We start from the raw sequence: 21,822 nt of genomic DNA on the forward strand, positions 1-21,822 counted from the left end.
TTTTATAAATACTTCCAATTTATTTTTGGTTATTGTGGAGCAACAGATTTGATCAAAACCTGCCAGCGAGGGCAGAATTCTCCTTCTTTTTGGCTGAAGTTATAGAAACAAACAAGTGCTGTGCATATCCTCGTTTAGTTTCTATAACTTAACGTGTTTGCAATGCAGTTACTAATTTATGTCAATTTTTGCAGGGGGACTGAGACATGGTTAAAGAAATGCACACAGCGACAATGTAAAAAACACAGGTCAGGTTCACGAGTAAAGGAGAGGAGGGTTGTTAGTTTTTTCCCCATGTGGGGTAGCAGTAGCAGCATTCCAAAACTGTGCTAAAGAAACTTGACATTTAATCTTGACTGTTATTAATATGGGGAAGCTGTGATCTGGTGCTGATTTCTCTTTTAAAGCCTCTAGCGTTTGTTCCAGATTCATATTCCAAACCGAAAAGTGGAATGTGACTGTGACATGCTTTCTTTCGCTTGCTCTCTCCTCCTCCTCCTCCTTTCTTCTGGCTTGCCTCCAAAAGGTCTTTGCTTCTTGTTGATTACATTCTCAAGATGAAACCCCTGGTGGCTACAGTTTTCCTGGTAGCCCTGATACAACTTTCTCAGTCCTTCCCCACCTGGTACCACAGAGGATGGTTGAGACTGCTGAGGGAAGGGGACAGCTGTGGAATATGCAACCTGGAACTTTGCCCTGTGCCTACATCCTGCCAAGCAGGGACCGTGTTGGACTCATGCGGCTGCTGTCCCGAATGCGGGAATGTGGAGGGGCAGATCTGTGACTTGGACGAAGGCAGCCATTTTTACGGGCAATGCGGGGACAACCTGGAGTGCCGTTTGGATGTCCGTGACATCAAGTCTGGAGAAATCCCCGAGCCACAATGTGTCTGCAAGCTGCAGGAGACTGTATGTGGACCTGAAGGGAAGACCTATGAGAACATCTGCCAGTTCCATGAGGCTTATGCAGGAAAGGGGACAAATGCGAGCATAAAGCACAAAGGACCATGCACATCGGGTAAGGAAAGGCAAAGCAGAGTCTAAAGTATGTACCTGGGGGAAGCTGAGATTTACTAATGGTGATATTTAGCAGCATAGTCTAGGGATGCAACAGAGGGGCTCGGAAATCACTCTTTTGGAGTTAAGCAGATGAGCAATTTGTTATCTTTTTGGAGTTTAGATGAGAAATCCTATGTGTGTTTATGCTAAAGTGAGTCCCACAATGTTCGGTGGTGTTTACGTCCAGGTAAGGATATATGGGATTGCAGCCTGACAATGCAAGAAGTTAAACTTATTGACTTTATTGGGACTTAAAGGTAAAGGGTAAAGGGACCCCTGACCATTAGGTCCAGTCGTGACTGACTCTGGAGTTGCGGCGCTCATCTCCCTTTATTGGCCGAGGGAGCCGGCGTACAGCTTCCGGGTCATGTGGCCAGCATGACTAAGCCGCTTCTGGCGAACCAGAGCAGCGCACGGAAATGCCGTTTACCTTCCCGCCAGAGCGGTACCTATTTATCTACTTGCACTTTGATGTGCTTTTGAACTGCTAGGTTGGCAGGAGCAGGGATTGAGCAACAGGAGCTCACCCCGTTGCGGGGATTCGAACCGCCGACCTTCTGATCAGCAAGTCCTAGGCTCTGTGGTTTAACCCACAGTGCCACGGAAGCACAGAGCAGCGCACGGAAATGCCGTTTACCTTCCCGCCAGAGCGGTACCTATTTATCTACTTGCACTATGACGTGCTTTTGAACTGCTAGGTTGGCAGGAGCAGGGATTGAGCAACAGGAGCTCACCCCGTTGCGGAGATTCGAACCGCCGACCTTCTGATAAGCCAGTCCTAGGCTCTGTGGTTTAACCCACAGTGCCACGGAAGCACAGAGCAGCGCACGGAAATGCCGTTTACCTTCCCGCCAGAGCGGTACCTATTTATCTACTTGCACTATGACGTGCTTTTGAACTGCTAGGTTGGCAGGAGCAGGGATTGAGCAACAGGAGCTCACCCCGTTGCGGGGATTCGAACCGCCGACCTTCTGATCAGCAAGTCCTAGGCTCTGTGGTTTAACCCACAGTGCCATCTGCATCCCTTTATTGGGACTTACTCAATTGTAGATTTGGGTTCCCTAAGGACATAGGCACAAGTGTGATATTATGTGATCCTGGAATGAGAAAATATACTCCCTCTTGCATCCAGTCCCCCCCCCCTTATTGACATTTTATTAGATAAAGTTCCTATTAAGGTAACAAACAGTAACAACGAGGAGTCCTGTTCAAAGTGTGTCTTCTGAGGCTACAAAACATTGGATGCAGAGTCCACAAAGCTTTTGTTAAAGCATGTAAACGTGTTCTGGACGTATCCTGTGAGATTAACATTGTAGAATTCACATGGGAATTGACAACCTGTTGATCAGAGGGGAGTGTGAAAATGTGAAGCTGAAGAACACAAATTGCCTGCAGATTTGTAGCTGGGCCATAAGAGAGTCCTTTTACCACTATCCATGAATGAAAGGCAGGACTATAGAAATATGGGTAAAAGTATAGAAAAAGATGCTCTTTATTTAATATCTAAAAAAAGTAATCAACATAAAGCAGCTAGGTCCAATCTTAGTATATAAAGTTGAAATTAACAAGACAGCAACATTGATATGAAAGATCTAAATAACCACTGTATGTCAAAGTAGGAAGGTTCAAGCTGAAACAATATATAATGTTTAAAGTCTCAGATCCCCCAAATCCCTTACAGTCTTATGCAGATTTAAATAAATCACATGCAAGGTCATGTTTCTTTTTATACCGAAGAACAAACCTTTGCATGCAGCTTCACTGCATGTGAAAAACCCCAACGGAAAAGATAACCAAATGGAGAGATTAGTTCTTAGCCTCCTGGCAGCTTTATAGCCTGATGTGTAAATGATTCATTCTTCTGCAATTAGCATCATCGCTTTACAGGATTCCAAGAGATTTAGCACAGCCTTTGGAGTGAGGTCCAAATGGCACACAGTTCCGAAATGGAGCCAAGACGAATTTATGTAAGATTTTCCCATATGTGATTTTCTGCATTCTTCAAAGCATGCCAGTGATCTATAGCAGTCGCATGTGACACTATGCGCACAGTGATAACTCCCAGGCACCCAGTTCATACAAAGGCACCCGGGCGTATTGACTGGCAATGTCAGCGAAATGTTTCGGCAACGCTGGCATCGTCTGTGCCATGCTGCAGGCGCAGTGGCCAAGAGCTCTCCATACAAAAAAGCACAGGGATCTCAGGCCAGCCTAGAGGTGACATAAATTGCGCATGTAGAATGGCAGTATTGCACATGCAGTGAATTTTGACAGCAATTGGCAACGCTTCGTATAATTTTACATGTATGAAACAATATATAATTTTGTATGTATAGCGGAAAACGGTTTTAGGATTCCATGGGCAAATAAAACAGAGAAACGTAGGGATAAATATCTGAAGTATGTACATGTGTGTGTTTGAGCGTGGGCATGCGCATGTACAGAGGAATGTCGTCAGTTTATGTAATGCGAGAGTTTCAAAGGGAAAATAGATAGATCCCTGCAGTGACAGAGCACTGGGGTGGCACACGTGCCCTGTGCCCAGGGGTGGGGCCAGCCACCCACGGGGTGGGGTGAGCCTGGGCAGGACACTCTGTGGGGCCTCTGAGGTGTCCGCCTGCCTCCTCCCACTCAGCCGCCCTACAGCTGAGGGAGAGGCGGTAGGCGGACAGTTTGGGGCAGCATGGAGCCTGCAGGTGCCCAAGCCACTGCATCACTCCCAGGAGAGACGCGTGGCTCGGGCACGCTGCAGGCCCCGCAGTGAGTGCCGCCTGGCATTTTGTCACCCCCCTCGGTGGTGACACCCGGGGCGGCCCACCCCCCCTTCCTCCTCCCCTAGATCCCTGTCCTCGAGGAGCTTCCAATCTAAAATAAGGGATGGTCACATTCAACTAGTTTGCAATCTGTGAACCTGTGCACACAAATAATTAAGCAACATGCTATCATAAGTATTCACATGTAACATTCAACGGGGACGTGGGTGGCGCTGTGGGTTAAACCACAGAGCCTAGGGCTTGCCGATCAGAAGGTCGGCAGTTCGAATCCCCGTGACAGGGTGAGCTCCTGTTCCTCAGTCCCTGATCCTGTCAACCTAGCAGTTCGAAAGCACGTCAAAGTGCAAGTAGATAAATAGGTACCACTCCGGCGGGAAGGTAAACGGCGTTTCTGTGCACTGCTCTTGTTCGCCAAAAGCGGCTTAGTCATGCTGGCCACATGACCCGGAAGCTGTACGCCGTCTCCTTCAGCCAATAAAGCGAGATGAGCGCCACAACCCCAGAGTCGGTCACGACTGGACTTAATGGTCAGTGGTCCCTTTACCTTTACTGACATTCAACGAGCGTGAAGTTTGTGCGCCTGTGTGTGCAAATCAACAAGTGCACAGTCACACAATTACTTGTACTTGTGTTGTGTGTAATTTATGAACAAGTCCATAGGTAACAGACAGTAGGGGAAATGGGTGGTAGACGAGGGCAGCGGGCAATGAATGTATGAAAAAACCATCATCTGTAGTTAAAACAGTTACAGTTGGTAATTGGGACCAAAGTCCTCATGCTTCCTGTCTCTTCAATCTGTGCAAATATTAATACAGTATCTGCAATAGGTCTTACTTCCTAGGATCACTGCTGATTGATATGGCCTAGTTTGGAAGTAACCGACGTGGTACCTTCTAGGTGTTGTGGAATGCAACTCCCATCATCCCTGAAGATTGGCCATGCAGGCTGGGCCTGATGGGAGTTGTAGTCCCAAACAACTGGAGGAAGCTACACGAGCTACTCACTGCCTAACTTGTGCCGCCTTGGGGTTCCACTTTGTGACAAAGCCTGTGTGTGTGCAGAGCTATACAGATGTGGACTCTCCCTCTTCTGATGTATATACGCAATGCATGGACATCTGCAGGGGGGGGCAGCAATAGATTCCCCCTCTTCCCTTTAATCGTGCAAACCTGCTTCATGCATCTAATGCAAGGAAAGGGCTATTGCTATTGAAGATTTTAAGAGGCAGTCAGTTTGACATTCCTAGAAGTCAGGTGACATAAGTGTTGTTCTGCTCTCCCCACTAGTGAGGAATTCCTGGGGCGGTGGTTCCGTGGCTTAGCCTCGATTTCCTCTGAAATGAGAGATCCATTGAGAGCACGGGTGGAAGCAAATGGCACGGCAGTTCAGCAAATATCACATCCGCTGCACCCACTTAAGATATCTAGAGGCAGAGGCACCACTTCATCGCCCAGATGAAGAGAATAGCACTTTTAGCTCTTTCTCAAAAGTCAAATCTGTTCCCTACTTTGTTCTCAATTTGGGGGGGATGTGCTTCTTCTTATTTGATGATGTGTTTAAGTGCATTCTCCCCTCTCAGCCAAGAAATTAGCAACCCAGTCGGATAGGTGGGGTAGTAATAGTAGTAGTTATTGTTGTTGTTGATGGTGATTATCCTATGCCGTCTTACTTGACAGAAACCCCATTCAACAATCGGAATCTGAGTAGAGAAATACAGGATTTCAACAACAGATATGCTTTTTCAATTCTGCATCTTCAAAAGCCCCAATCTTTATTAAAGTGGTTGCTCGTTTAATGTGTTCAAAGGAAGACATTAAACCCACTCCCCCTAGTGGCTGTATGTATATGTGTGTATAGATATATATATATATGACAGGTTCCCTTTACCTTTACGACATACTATTTATTTATTTATTTTTGAAAACACACAAATGAAAACCACATCGTCGTCCTTCAGACAAATGACAAAAATTCTACGTGGTCTAGTATTTCACAAATTTAATCTGAATGTGAAATGGAAAACTGCATTGTAATTACATTTTTAAAAGGTGCTCTCTCCCCCCGCCCCCCGCAAAAAAGCATAATGACTTTAATAGCTTGATCAAAATGAAAGTTATAAAACAGAATTTAGTGCCCAAATGAACTGGCAGCAACTCACATGGTTCACAGTTATAACTGTCCTTCATGCTGGGTTCAAAATTAACAGCTACCATTCGGAATAAAAGAGGCGGTGCTGGTGGTGGGGAAATCGAAGCATTCTTGTAAGCAGATGGGGTGTTCGGCTTCACTGTGTGCAACACTGGTAACAAGAACACAAACAGTGCTTAAAAATGCTTTTTTTAAATGCCAGTGTAGCAGTGGCTAGCTGCTGAGCTGCAATCCAGCACACAGCAACCTGTTTTAACCTTGTGGGATTTGAACTGCCTAAATCTACTCAGGACTGCAGTCTTCTTGGCCACAGGTGGGAGGGAAAATTCCAGGTTCAGTACTTGGGAAAGTCACTCTCCCTCTTCAAGAGGTTATTGTGAGGATGAAATGCTTTTAGGAATTGCTTAAAAAGGGACAATTATTTATTGTTCATTCCCCATGCTGTGGGAACTGCACTTGCTGCAGATTGGCTCAAGGTCTGTTTGTTAACATTAAAAAGTCCTGAACAGCTTGGGACCAGGTTACTTGAATGACTAAAGGTAAAGGGACCCCTCACCATTAGGTCCAGTCGTGACCGACTCTGGGGTTGAGGCGCTCATCTCGTTTTACTGGCCAAGAGAGCTGGCATACAGCTTCCGGATCATGTGGCCAGCATGACTAAGCCACTTCTGGCGAACCAGATCAGCACACTGTTTACCTTCCCGCCAGAGCAGTACCTATTTATCTACTTGCACTTTGACGTGCTTTCGAACTGCTAGGTTGGCAGGAGCAGGGACCGAGCAACGGGAGCTCACCCTGTTGCGGGGATTCGAACCGCCGACCTTCTAATCGGCAAGTCCTTGGCTCTGTGGTTTAACCCACAGCGCCACCTGCGTCCCTTGAATGCCTGCTCCCCCCTATAACATCATCTGGGCAAATTATACTCCTGGCACCACACCCTTCATAATATCATAGGATGCAGTCCCCAGAAAATGGTCATTTCCAGCTGTTGCCCCTGCATGGTGGAAGGGTTTTACCTGTGCCAAATATGAATCAGCAACCACCAGTTGCTTCAGACACCTTGAGATGACCAGACGTTTGCTGACCTATAAACTAGGACCCAGTCTGACATGTTTGAATCCTCTGGTTTTCTGTTTAATGCTTTTATGTGCTTTGTTATATTGGTGTTTGATTGGTTTTTGGTTGTGTTTTTGTACTTGTTTAAAGATTTTGTTGACATATTGCTTGTTTTTAGTCTTTACACCGTATATTTTTTGAAATATTAAGCAGTTTTCATTTAGCCATTCATAGGGAAAGTTATTTCTCCAACTCCTTTGGGATTAAAATCTGTTAGTGGCTAACACTTGCTCTTATTAGGCCTAATAGATCAGCAGTTTGACCCTGCCTTGGTTTAGCAGAACTGCAAACATGATGCCATTCTCGGTTACCACAGTTCCATCCGTCACATGTGTACTCCTAACTCTCACGGTCAGAGATGACACAGTCTACAAACAACACAGCTGCAAACCCTGGTCTGAAAAAACAAAACACTGATACAATTCCCAAAACACTGTTGTTGTTTAGTCGTTTAGTAGTGTCCGACTCTTCATGGACCAGAGCACGCCAGGCACTCCTCTCTCCCACTGCGTCCCGCAGTTTGGTCAAACTCATGTTAGTAGCTTCCAGAACACTGTCCAACCATCTTGTCCTCTGTTGTCCCCTTCTCCTTGTGCCCTCCATCTTTCCCAGCATCAGGGTCCTTTCCAGGGAGTCTTCTCTTCTCATGAGGTGGCCAAAGTATTGGAGCCTCAGCTTCAGGATCTGTCCTTCCAGTGAGCACTCAGGGCTGATTTCCTTCAGAATGGAGAGGTTTGATCTTCTTGCAGTCCATGGGACTCTCAAGAGTCTCCTCCAGCACCATAATTCAAAAGCATCCCAAAACATGCACACAGGCAATTTTATGGCTGGTGACACTTTCTCCCCTCCTTCCTTTCACTCTTGGGACATGCTCACATGGAGATTTATGAAAAACAGCAAAGCTTTGTGACTTCACTAATGAGTTGTCAGGAGTTGCCAACCTGTGGGGGCTATTGGGTGCATTGAGTGAGTGCTGTGGGCGCCAGTCACAAATTGGCTGCTGTAGGGTGGTGGCATAACACATAATGCTTGTCGTAAGAAAACCTCTTTGAGTTGTTTGTTTGTTACAGTCAAGCAGTGTATAAATTTTATGAAACAAGTAAATAAAATAAACAAATAAATAGAATTAGCCTGTGTTGTGAAAGCTGTTTAATGTGACTCTTGAGCATGATGATCCTCTCAATCGTGTCTCTTCCAGCTCCTGTTATTTCTTTGCCACCTCGAGACACCCAGAATTTCACAGGGAATGACGTCATCTTCGGTTGTGAGGTATCGGCATATCCCATGCCACACCTTGAGTGGAAGAAGAAAGGAAATAAGATGTTTCTGCCAGGAGATGATGCTCATATTTCAATACAGGTATACAGTTTAAAGTAGGTAAGGCGATATAATTACCTTTTCTTTGTGGTAAACTTAGCAGGAGACACAGACCTCTCCCTACAACAAAATGGCGGCTGAAGAAGACATCTAGAATTCCTCACCTTTCAAGGCTGGGAAAAGACAACCGAGGATTGGTTTGGGAGCAGTGATTTTTAACTTGTTCATAAATGACTTGGAGTTTGGGATGAGCAAACCAACAACTTGCTTGTCCTCTTTGCTCTTCTCTTTGCCATGTTGAGGAACACTGCAAAAGTAGTTGCTCCATACAAGACCGTAGAACATATATAATGCCGCAATCAAAATCTCAATGATGTACATTTCACTGACGTCAGTGGAGTATACATGGTGAAGACTTCATCCTATTTGTTATTCGACCTTCATTTATTTGCTATTTGGCTTTCATTTTCTCAGGCAAGAGGGGGACCTCGTAAGTACAGTGTGTCTGGATGGTTACAAATTCAAGGGATCAAGAAATCAGATGAAGGTGTCTACATATGCCAAACAAAAAACAAATACGGGTTTGCCTATTCATCTGCAAGGCTGAAAGTTATTGATGGTAAATCACTGTATTATTATTATTACTGTATTAGTCCTTTTTCCATGACAGGGGACTCAGGGTGGTTTACAGATAAAAATAAGAAAAACTAAAAACATAGAAAAAAACATTAGTTAAGAAAAAAATTAACATTGATAGAAATGTATATCTATTAGTAATATAACCAGCACGGCGCCAGCCCTTTTATTAAAAACAATCAGTTCCCAAAAAGCTTGCTGGCGGAAAGACGCAAAAAGATCAAGCTTTCGGTTGTGGTTGCCTGATTCTGCTAATAGTAACCCAAATTGTTCATTTCAAACTGGTATGTTTTAGATAGGGAATCTATGTTTCAGTGGACATAATGGCTTTTTGTAACCTTTGGTCAGTGGCATGAAATTAAGAAGTGGTGCTTCGCCGCAGGATTTGGCAGCGCGACATTTGAAAACTGAACTCATATTTTAATGTAGTTGATGTCTTTCCAATGTCTGATTAACTCACAATATTTTTGTTTGAGGCGCAATTTCCGCTCTCCCATTTTCTCCCTCTCCCCAAATATGAAGCGGCCCTAGGCTATTGGCCTGTGTAATGCAGTAGTGTCTGCTCTGACTGGCAACTGCTCTCCAAAGTCTGAGCATAGCTGTCAACTTCCAGATTTGAAAATAAGGGACCAGCAGCCTCGAAAATAAGGAATCAGCAGCCAAAATAAGGGATTTTTCGGGCACAGGTATGTTCAACTTCTGAGCCCCTCCGAGCCAAAGGCAGAAAGCCCAGCCAGCATCCAAACGAAGCCTCAAGTGGTGGTTCCCACAGCGCAGCAACCCGGCAAAGGGGATGCAGCAAGGAAAACCACTGTCACTTCTCTGCTGGGAAGCGCTGAGCAAAGGCAAGTCCCCAGGCAACGCAGCTGATTTGATCAGCACAAGGCAAGCAAGCTCCACCCCCCCAGTCGTTCTTAGACTCCTTATTGGGTGAGCAACGCAGCCAAGCAACACAGTTGGAGCCTCCCTCCTCCCTGGCTGGCAAGGAGGGAGGGAGAAGAGCTGCTTCCTTTGAAACCCGGGAAATTTAAGGGACATCATCAATAAGGGACAGCAGCGGGACATGGCGCTGGGATAAGGGACTTTCCCGCCAAATAAGGGACAGTTAACAGCTATGAGTCTTGAGGCACAGTCAGCCTGTTTCCCAGTCCTGCCACCTGAACTGAACCTGCCCAGGAATGAAACTGGGCCTCCTGCAGGCAAAAGAGGGCCCTATTCACTAACCTATGGCCACTCCCCAATCACAAGCTTAATTGTTAACACTTATTATGCCTTATTCTGCAGACTCATCATTAACCTTCCAGAATATTCCTGGCAGCTGGAGCACAAGCGATGGCACAGATTATGGAGACGATTTTGATTCTGCTGAAGACGAGGAAGAGGCAGAATATGAATCTGGAGACTATGAAAAATGAAGCAAGTTTGGATTGTGTAAGAGGTTGTTATGTGCTGATGCTTTCAAGTTCCTCTGTTTCGCTTGTGTGATTTGCACTGTCCTGAAACCTCATATTATCACAACAAAAATGTGTATCAGATTCTAGAAATGATCACAGTGCCCTGAAGTATACATACCATTTCAATCACACTTTTCTAATTTTAAGCCTCCATTGTATTTATTATATTCAGAATCCTTCACACTGAGAAAAACCATAGTGGCAAAATATATAAACGTTGCACTTATCAAGATCCCTCTACAATTCATTGTGTGAGATATAGCTCTCTGTCATACAGCTGTAGGGCAGGAAAGTAACATGAGGACTTCACAGTCACAGTAAGTTTCTGAAGACCGATGCCACCACATGATTGCTGTCCAGAGTGCAACAAGAGTGGGACAAAAATAACCTGTTTAAAAGTTACAGGATTTCAGCAGGAAGTTACACTGATTGGAAGTGCAGTAGTGTGACCATTCCAAAACATTTTCACTGCCCTGATCAGTGGTAAAGGTAAAGGTAAAGGACCCCTGACCATTAGGTCCAGTCATGACCGACTCTGGGGTTGCGGCGCTCATCTCGCTTTACTGGCCGAGGGAGCCGGTGTACAGCTTCCAGGTCATGTGGCAGCGCACGGAAATGCCGTTTACCTTCCCGCCAGAGCGGTACCTATTTATCTACTTGCACTTTGACAGGTTTTTGAACTGCTAGGTTGGCAGGAGCAGGGACCGAGCAACGGGAGCTCACCCTGTCATGGGGATAGTTGCATATTATTTAGTCCCCATGCAAAAGGGAAGAAATTCCTTTCCAAACCCAGTGGTACCAGCTGATTCAGAATTGCTGCCATTTTTATAAAGCAGTGACATGCTGCAGGGGTGAAAGGCAATACTTTTCAAGCTTTTTTTCTGTCGGAGAAGCTGAAATATTCTGGGAATTCCCATTATATGCAGAAGGCCTGTATATAAATTGGCATTGTTAAAACTAGAATACCACATCTTTGTGGCATGGAAGTTAATCAAGCACAGTGCTCCCGTTGCAAGTGAATTTCACTATGGTTTCAACAAACAATTTTCCATGTCTGAAGCATTCGTGTTTCATCTATCACAGTATGGATTTATTTCAAGGTCAGCTTCACATAAATAATTCAATCTAACATTTTAGGGTAATCTGCAGCACAAAACATTTGACAAACTACAGATTGCTTATTTGCAAAGAAAGGTATTTAAGTCTAAGGACAACAATTAAATATTCATAAGCACATAATATATAAGGCAATACTGGTGATAAGTTCCTCTTTTTATACTCCATGGACATCTCAGATCCATTATAAGGGTAAACCTCCTTTGGCGGTGTGAAGTTTTAGCTCACAAGCCTGTGGAATGCTGGAAAGTAGGACCTGGTCATACTAAAGCTGGTGACAAAATATCACAATTAGGACAATTAAATCCTCCTTTTTCTTCCAAACGACTTCGATTGTTCAGAGCCTATCTAGGAGCAAGAGAAATCACTAGTTTGCCAGCAGGTTGACTCAGGAATTTCACCCCTCCAGTTTATCTCAGAAGCTGGCTGCCCAACTCTAGTGCACTTTCCCCTCCCTTTCTTTCAGGATTAAAAGAGCACATTTGCTTGCTTGTTTTGGCATTAGAATGAAACATGCCCTTTGGAGGCCTGGTTCTCACAGAAAGCACTAAAAAGAGGCAGGCGGTAAAACCATTCACAAATGCACTTTTCCCAGCAGTTTTGCAAGTCTCCTCTCAAAAAAGTTATTCACATTTCTATGTTCCTACCTGATTCTAAAACTGCGAGCAATATCTGGTGTGAGTCTGTTGGACAATTGTTGTTCAGTACTTCCAGAGCAGCCCTCAGACAGAGGCTCAAAGGTCTCAGTTTCAGCAAATCTCCTTCTCAGGCGATCTCAGGGAGATTGAATGGCCGTTTGCCTGGCTGCAGTTTCAGTCCGCCCCACAACCAGGATCACTGACTGTAGATACAATAAATGAGCTGTGATGGCTACTGGTACATCACTGCCAGGGATGTTACGCTCCAGACTTCAGGTGGAAGAAAACTTTGGAGTGAATGTTCTTTCATGCCAAATAAATAAATACAGTAAAAATCAAATCTATATAGTGGGGGGAACCCGGCACAGAGACAACTAAATGTCAGGGAGAAGAATTTGAGTCTGGCTTCCTCCTAAGGAGTGGTTGTGCCAATTTGACTATTAATGTTCTAAGCCCACCACTAATAGTTGCAAGAAAGGCTGTGGTTAATATTGACTGAAGAAGGCTGGCCTTAGTCATGCAAGACATCATGACAGCTCCGGTTTACTGATTGTTCTGTTTTAATTTAAGTGTGTCACTAAATTGAAGTTTCCATTCCGACTGTCCCAGGTAAGACACTAGGCTATCTCACACATATTCCATGTTCTCCCAAACTGAGCATTACTTAAGCCTGTGTGATGTTGCGGTTAGTCTAGGACCGGGAATCTGGAATTTTTCAGATACACCTGTGCATATCTGCATGAATTTGAAATTCTGTCTGTGCTTGGCTACCCGGAGCTTAAATACATGACCTTCCACACAACCTTCCACACACATGTATTTGGAGAGGTTCCCTAACTTGGCAGAAAGAGAAAGGACCTGAAATACAGGACAAAACTGTTATCCATCTGCATTTTACATTGAAATACAGTGGTGCCCCGCAAGACGAATGCCTCGCAAGACGAAAAACCCGCTAGACGAAAGGGTTTTCCGTTTTTCGAGGCGCTTCGCAAGACGAATTTCCCTATGGGCTTGCTTCGCAAGACGAAAAAGTCTTGTGAGTCTTGTGAGTTTTTCCCCTTTCCCCCCTTTTTCTAAGCCGCTAATAGCCGCTAAGCCGCTAAGCCGCTAATAGCGCTAATCCGCTAAGCCGCTAATAGGGATGCTTCGCAAGACGAAAAAACCGCTAGACGAAGAGACTCGCGGAACGGATTATTTTTGTCTTGCGAGGCACCACTGTATGGGACAATCCTGTATTATACAGGACAACAGGTGACAACAGCGCCAGATTGAACCCTATGGAGGGCTCTTAGGTCCTAGGCAGTCGCAATCTCAGAGGGCCCCTCGCAAATTATCTCCTAATACGTTTTTGATTTTACCAGCCAAACCAAATCAATATTATTTTGACCCCCAAAAGGCCCGTAGGTCGGCACCTATTCTGCCTGTTTGGCAACCCCCAACCCTAGCTCCCTAGGGTCCAGAGACCTTGTTATGAAAGCGTGCCTTTCGCACACGTATCATAGGGGTCAGGGCTGTATTTAGGTTTGATGTGGCCCTAAGCCAGGGGTAGGCAACCTAAGGCCCGTGGGCCAAATGTGGCCCAATTGCCTTCTCAATCGGCCTGCAGACGGTTTGGGAATCAGCGTGTTTTTACATGAGTAGGATGTGTGCTTTTATTTAAAATGCATCTCTGGGTTATTTGTGGGGCCTGCCTGGTGTTTTTACATGAGTAGAATGTGTGCTTCTATTTAAAATGCATCTCTGGGTTATTTGTGGGGCATGGGAATTCGTTCATTTCCCCCCCAAAAAATATAGTCCGACCCACCACAAGGTCTGAGAGACGGTGGACCGGCCCATGGCTGAAAAAGGTTGCTGACCCCTGCCCTAAGCTACTGAAAGTCCAGCTGTCCTTTGTCAACAACAAATTGTCACTATTTCCCCCCGCTTATGCGGTAATTTATGGACCTAAAAGGCCTCTAAAGCCATTTGGACATTACGAATAGGATTACAAATAGGAGCCTACACAACACAAAACACTGTTGCTTTATGTAGGTTTTATTTTATTTCTTTTTTATCTTACATTTTGGAAATGTGCATCCATACAGTGGTGCCTCGCAAGACGAAATTAATCCGTTCCGCGAGTCTCTTCGTCTAGCGGTTTTTTTGTCTTGCGAAGCAAGCCCATTAGCGGCTTAGCGGATTAGCGCTATTAGCGGTTTAGCGGCTTAGCGGATAAGCAGATAAGCGGCTTAGCGGCTTAGGAAAAGGGGGGGGGGAGGAAAAAAAACCCCGCAGGAACTCGCAAGACATTTTCGTCTTGCGAAGCAAGCCCATAGGGAAATTTGTTTTGCGAAGCGCCTCCCAAACGGAAAACCCTTTCGTCTAGCGGGTTTTCCGTCTTGCGAGGCGTTCGTCTTGCGGGGCACCACTGTATTTTTTTTTCTTTACATTTTTGGGGGCCCCCCAAGAGAGTGGAGCCCTAAGCTATAGCTTGTTGAGCTTATATGTAAATCCACACTGATAGGGGGTCAACTCCTGGGGGTGGGGGTGGGGTGTCCCCCCCCCTAAAAAAAAAAACATTTGAAGGGGCTGCCTCACCCCGCCCCCAGGTTGATGGACACTGCCATTCAAATGGCGCGCGCGCGCGCGCGCGCGTGTGTGTGTGTGTGTGTGCCGTGACACGTGACCAACCCTGTGGGCGGGGCTTAACCTGCCCGCCTGTCATTCCGTTCAGGTCGGCGCCCTTGACACGCGTCGAGTTCAAACGAGGCCAGATAAGGGGATTTCAAACACGCGCGGAAAGACTTCAGAGGGCGGCGAGGGGCCTGGTCTCTCTCCTCCCTTCCCCGCCGCCGCCGCCGCCGCCTCCTCTCGCTCCGCCTCCTCCGCCCGGGCTGCTCACGGCGTCGCCCTCCCGCCCCGCTGGAAGATGGCGCTGAGCGGCCAGGTCAGTGGGCGCCCCGGGCGGCGGCGGCGGCAGCGTCGTCGAACCCGGAGCCTGAGACCGTTGCGTGGCGGGGAGATGGCTCGTCCCCACCGCCGGGGGGGGGGGAAGGGGTGGGGGGCGGGCGGGCTGCCCCACCGCCGCACGTCCGTTGGGGATGCTGCGAGGAAGAGACGCCTGGGGGGGTGGGGGGGGCTGCAGGCATCGTGTGGGGCGGGGGGGGGGAAAGGTAAGGGGGAAAAGGATGTCCTGGCAGGATTTATATATGTATACACACACACACACACATGGGACGCAGGTGGCGCTGTGGGTTAAAGCCTCAGCGCCTAGGATCGAAAGGTCGGCGGTTCGAATCCCTGCGGCGGGGTGCGCTCCCACTGCTCGGTCCCAGCGCCTGCCAACCTAGCAGTTCGAAAGCCCCTCTGGGTGCAAGTAGATAAATAGGGACCACTTACTAGCGGGAAGGTAAACGGCGTTTCCGTGTGCGGCTCTGGCTCGCCAGAGCAGCGATGTCACGCTGGCCACGTGACCCGGAAGTGTCTCCGGACAGCGCTGGCCCCCGGCCTCTTAAGTGAGATGGGCGCACAACCCCAGAGTCTGTCAAGACTGGCCCCTACGGGCAGGGGTACCTTTACCTTTACCTTTAATCATACCAAGCAATGGAGGTCTCCATCTGGGTGATACAGTATGTGGCTGCGGTAGCAAATACAGACAATAGCTGGAATCTATTCCCACCTGCGCAGGTGGTGCTGTGGGTTAAAGCCTCAGCGCCTAGGGCTTGCCGATCGAAAGGTCGGCGGTTCGAATCCCTGCGGCGGGGTGCGCTCCCGCTGCTCGGTCCCAGCGCCTGCCAACCTAGCAGTTCGAAAGCACCTCCGGGTGCAAGTAGATAAATAGGGACCGCTTACCAGCGGGAAGGTAAACGGCGTTTCCGTGTGCGGCTCTGGCTCGCCAGAGCAGCGATGTCACGCTGGCCACGTGACCCGGAAGTGTCTCCGGACAGCGCTGGCCCCTGGCCTCTTGAGTGAGATGGGCGCACAACCCCAGAGTCTGTCAAGACTGGCCCGTACGGGCAGGGGTACCTTTACCTTTACCTTTAATCATACCAAGCAATGGAGGTCTCCATCTGGGTGATACAGTATGTGGCTGCGGTAGCAAATACAGACAATAGCTGGAATCTATTCCCACCTGCGCAGGTGGTGCTGTGGGTTAAAGCCTCAGCGCCTAGGGCTTGCCGATCGAAAGGTCGGCGGTTCGAATCCCCGCGGCGGGGTGCGCTCCCGCTGCTCGGTCCCAGCGCCTGCCAACCTAGCAGTTCGAAAGCACCCCCGGGTGCAAGTAGATAAATAGGGACCGCTTACCGGCGGGAAGGTAAACGGCGTTTCCGTGTGCGGCTCTGGCACGCCAGAGCAGCGATGTCACGCTGGCCACGTGACCCGGAAGTGTCTCCGGACAGCGCTGGCCCCTGGCCTCTTGAGTGAGATGGGCGCACAACCCCAGAGTCTGTCAAGACTGGCCCGTACGGGCAGGGGTACCTTTACCTTTTACCTTACACACACACACACACAAGATAGAGGGATGTCAACTATATCTATATCTATCTATCTATCCAGTGGCGTAGTGTGGGGGGTGCAGGGGGGGCCGGCCGCACCGGGCACAACATCTGGGGGTTAGGGGGTAGGGTTAGGGGGCGCAAATCCACGGGTTAGGGGGCGCAAATTACTTGCCTTGCTCCGGGTGCTGACAACCCACGCTACGCCACTGTATCTATCTATCTATCTATCTATCTATCTATCTATCTATATCTATGTATCCGTGTTACAGATAGGTAGCCCTGTTGGTCTGCCATAGTCAAAACAAAATAAAAAAATTCCTTCCAGTAGCACCTTAAAGACCAACTAAGTTAGTTCTCGGTATGAGCTTTCGTGTGCATGCACACTTCTTCAGATACACTGAAACAGAAGTCACCAGACCCCAATCCCACCACCCTCCTGAGTAACACCCCTCCCCACCTTCTCACTATATAGAAGGGTCTGGTGACATCTGTTTCAGTGTATCTGAAGAAGTGTGCATGCACACGAAAGCTCATACCAAGAACTAACTTAGTTGGTCTTTAAGGTGCTACTGGAAGGAATTTTTTTATTTTGTTTTGTTTATGTATCTGTATATATATATATATATAACTGTAGTTACAGGTAGGCAGCCGTGTTGGTCTGCCCTAGTTGAAACAAAATCAAAAAAATGTCCTTCCAGTAGCGCCTTAGAGACCAACTAAGTTTGTTATTGGTTATGTGCATCTGAAGAAGGGTGCATGCACACGAAAGCTCACACCAATAACAAACTTAGTTGGTCTCTAAGGCGCTATTGGAAGGATTTTTTGTTTGTTTTGTTTTATATATAAGTGTGTGTCTTGGAAAGTTACATGTGCGTTTGTGCAACTGTTTCTGTGTGCCATGAAAGACACAGGTGCGTGTATGTGTGATTATTTGTGTGTGTCTTGAAATACACCTATGTGTTTGTGTATAACTTGTGTGTGCCTTGAAAGACACATGTGTGTTTGGATATAACTCTTTGTGCCATGTATGCATGTATAACTGTGTGTGTGCGCACGCCTTGAAAGGCACACACATGTATGCATGTACAGTGGTACCTCGGGTTAAGTACTTAATTCGTTCCGGAGGTCCGTACTTAACCTGAAACTGTTCTTAACCTGAAGCACCACTTTAGTTAATGGGGCCTCCTGCTGCTGCTGCGCTGCCGGAGCACAATTTCTGCTCTCATCCTGAAGCAAAGTTCTTAACCTGAAGCAATATTTCTGGGTTAACGGAGTCTGTAACCTGAAGCGTATGTAACCTGAAGCGTATGTAACCCAAGGTACCACTGTATAACTATTTGTATGTGTTAGGAAAGACACAAACGTGTATGCATGCATGCATGCAGAGAGCATGTGGCACCAAACTTGCAAAGTTATGCTATCTTCTTTATCCAGATCAAATTTAATATACAAGTCCACCCCCACCTTTTTATATATTCTATTTCAAGCAGCAAACAAAACATTTATTTCTCAAAACTGTGAATTTCGAATTACACATAACACCAGTGTATTTTAGTTACATAAGAACAATTGTTGACTTCATGGACAAATGTCCTTGTTTGACACTCCTAGCTAATTGTTTGGTTTGGTCTTTCTTTTCTCTGTTTCTGATACTCTGTTACAGTTGTTTTTCTTGTTTTATATCCATTGGAACAAAATAAACAAACTCCCACCAGATTATCTCTTACAACTTTAAGTCATGCCTGAAATCTATTCACCACACATTGGGATTATCTGCGTAAAGCATTAAAGCCAAGCTCGACATCAGTTTTTAACCTTTAAATCTCTAAAAAGTCTGGGTCTGGGGTATTTTAGGGAATGCATTTTCCTGCCTTATCTCACCCCTGAGATAAGTGATTGTGAATTCCATTGTCAAGGGTGGCTTGATTGGCATCTACTGGTAATGGTGGCGACTCCTTTTCTGTAGAAAAGGGAAGTTTGCCTGATCTCCGTGCTTGACTCTTGGGCAAAGCAAGAGGGAGGTGGGTGAATCCTCAGTGAAATAATAGCCCAGTCCAGAGCCCTGACAGTTTTTGGAAAGTGTGTATGTGTTGGGTGGTGGTATGCCTGCCCTAGACTCCCTAGACTGCCCTAGATTGAAAGGTGGCTTGCAAATACTTGTGATGATTTCTTTCTGTCCATTAGAGGTACGAGGTATATAACACTACTTGAAGTTTGTATTTGCATCATGACTGCACTCATGCAAACAATGAGGGGACATATTGAGGCATATTGAGTTTGCGGAAGGTAGAGAAAAAGTTGGTGAAACACCCTTTTGGCTGGTGACCAAGAATACTTATGCCAGTCCTTGCCATTTGGGAACAGAAAAGAAAAATATTTGATATCTATTGGGTAAAAATTCAATTGTTTATTTCAGTTATAGGACATATTTACATATTCAACAAAATCCCAATTATTTACTCACTTCTGTTTAAGACAAGGGTAGACAACCTGTTGCCCTTCAGATGTTGTTGGCTTACAACGGCTATTATCTGTGATCATGATTGGGGTTTATGGGAACTGGAATCTAGTAACATCTGGAGGTCCATATCTTTCTCATCCCTGCCCTAGAATATAAAATGGACATGCTGGACCAGAACATGAGCCAGTCTAGCTAGCCAAGTACCCCTTAAACCTTACAAGTAGGTAAGAAGGTGAAGGTATCATTCCTTTCAGCATGGAGGTTCTGTTTAGCTATCATGGCCAATAGATGCTAATAGACATCCCAGAAGGAGACGTCTAACTCCCTGTGAAAACAATATGTTGTTAGGGTAGAGAAGGGGCAGTGTTAAGCACTTTGTATTTTTATGTACTTTGATAATCATCCAATAATCGTCCTTCATATGAAGTTGCTATTACTAGTGTAATGACTGTACCTTGACATGCACCTTGATTCTTCCTTTGATTAGGAAGGATATCCCACAACTCACAAGTGGTGAGTGGGAAATAAATGGTAAAGACCAAAAGCAGCACTGAAAATATTGATTATTACTGTTAACTTTGCCTGCTTTCTTGTTTGTTAAGCGCAAGAAAAAATATTGCTGATTTAGATGCTCAAGGAAATTTAATTGCTTGTGCATGATCTTCCATTTTGGAACTGACAAATAATCCCCGTTTCCTTTGCACATATGCTACTTCAGTGCTAGGATATTTTTCTTGGGTGATAAATGAACAAATTACGTTTGAGCTGTGAGTGGGAGGAATTGGATGAGCATCCCCTGTGTCCTTCCTCCCTACCCCTTGGCAATGGCTTAGGGATACTTCATTATTTAAACACACAGGGTTGTACTTACAATGTATGTGCATTTAACCAATGTGATTTCTTTCTTTCTTTCTTTTTATATATATTTATTAAAAATTTTAAACATAAATGCAGAAATAAAAAACAATGAAACATATATCATAACATATTTTCTTAGCTTCATTGGACTCCCTCACGTCTCCCGCTCCCACTTGCATCATTGTCAATTCTTACCCGCAATTTATCATCTTGTTTACATTCTTGTATCCCATTCATTTAAAATATAATCTAATAATCCTCCCAAAGGTTTATGTTTTTTCCTCAATCTCACTTGTCATCCTAATTCCATCTAGTTTAGTGGTGCTCAATTATTTATGATCTAGCATCCTTCTTAACATTCAACCAAATTACAATGCTTTTTTAAATAAATCTTGAATTTCTTCCAGTCTTCTTCAACCTTCTCTTCTCCCAGGTCTCGGATTCTGCCGGTCATCTCGGCTAGTTCCATATAGTCTATCAGCTGCATCTGCCACTCTTCCAGTGTGGGTAGATCTTGGGTTTTCCAGTGCTTAGCGATAAGTATCCTTGCTGCTGTTGTTGCATACATAAAAAATGTTCGGTCCTTCCTTAACACCTTCTGGCCGACAATACCCAAAAGGAAGGCCTCTGGTTTCTTAGTGAAGGTATACTTAAATACCTTTTTCAGCTCAATATATATCATTTCCCAGAAAGCCTTCACTCTAGGGCAAGTCCACCAGAGGTGAAAGAATGTTCCTTCATTTTCTTTACATTTCCAACATTTATTATCAGACAAATGGTATATTTTGGCAAGTTTAACTGGGGTCATGTACCATCTATATATCATTTTCATTACATTTTCCTTCAAAGCATTACATGCAGTAAAGTTCAACCCAATGGTCCACAACCTTTCCCAGTCCTCAAACATAATGTTGTGCCCAACGTCCTGTGCCCACTTTATCATAGCCGATTTAACCATTTCATCTTGTGTATTCCATTTTAACAGCAAGTTATACATTCTTGAAAGTACCTTAGTCTTAGGCTCTAACAGTTCTGTTTCCAACTTCGATTTCTCCACCTGGAACCCTAACTTTTTGTCATTTTTAAAGACTTCTTTAATCTGAGCGTAGTGTAGCCAGTCTCGCACTTTATCCTTCATTTTCTCCAAACTCTGCAATTTCCAATTGTCTCCATCTTTTTCTAGTATTTCCCAATATTTTGGCCATTTGGCCTCTATATTGGGTCTTTTTCGGGCCTTAGCTTCCAGCGGTGAAAGCCACCTTGGAGTTTTATTTTCCAATAAGTCTTTATATTTTGTCCAGACATTAAACACTGCTTTTCTGACAATATGATTCTTAAAGGCCTTATTGATCTTAACCTTGTCATACCATAAGTATGCATGCCAACCAAAAGCATTGTTAAAACCTTCCAGATCCAGAACGTCAGTGTCCTCGAGAAGTAGCCAGTCTTTTAGCCAGCAGAAAGCTGCGGCCTCATAGTACAACTTTAGGTCTGGCAGGGCAAAGCCCCCTCTTTCTTTCGCATCAGTTAATATCTTAAACTTAATTCTGGGCTTTTTGCCCTGCCAGACAAACTTAGAGATGTCTCTCTGCCACTTCCGGAAGCACTCCGTCTTGTCCACAATCTGTAGTGTTTGAAACAAAAACAACATTTTTGGCAATACATTCATCTTAATAGCAGCAATTCGGCCTAACAACGAAAGTTTCAATTTTGTCCAACTATCTAAGTCTCTTTTAATTTCAGACCAACATTTTTCATAGTTATCCTT

General features: G+C 45.5%; 2 protein-coding genes across 6 annotated transcripts in view; both read left to right on the top strand.

The window, feature by feature from the left end:
• The first annotated feature begins 504 nt into the window (after positions 1 to 504).
• LOC307212586 (kazal-type serine protease inhibitor domain-containing protein 1-like) lies at positions 505 to 10,484 on the top strand. Its single transcript, XM_079970095.1, has 4 exons — positions 505 to 1,017; positions 8,295 to 8,455; positions 8,888 to 9,032; positions 10,334 to 10,484. The coding sequence occupies exons 1-4, from the start codon at positions 558 to 560 to the stop codon at positions 10,462 to 10,464; spliced, it is 897 nt and encodes a 298-aa protein (XP_079826221.1). The 5' UTR covers positions 505 to 557; the 3' UTR covers positions 10,465 to 10,484.
• Positions 10,485 to 15,087: 4,603 nt separating this feature from the next.
• Positions 15,088 to 21,822, top strand: part of RANBP17 (RAN binding protein 17) — a 192,397-nt gene continuing 185,662 nt past the window's right edge. For 3 of the 5 annotated variants that reach the window (XM_079969724.1, XM_079969726.1, XM_079969725.1), the window contains exon 1: positions 19,058 to 19,126. In XM_079969724.1, coding sequence (XP_079825850.1) covers positions 19,073 to 19,126 — 54 coding nt within the window. In that variant the 5' untranslated portion in view covers positions 19,058 to 19,072. Of the gene's footprint in view, positions 15,184 to 19,057; positions 19,127 to 21,822 lie in introns of those variants that run through there. The other 2 variants (XM_079969728.1, XM_079969727.1) reach the window with 2 other exon arrangements.

This window comes from Podarcis cretensis, assembly GCF_951804945.1.
Source record: "Podarcis cretensis genome assembly, chromosome: 3".
NCBI lineage: Eukaryota > Metazoa > Chordata > Lepidosauria > Squamata > Lacertidae > Podarcis > Podarcis cretensis.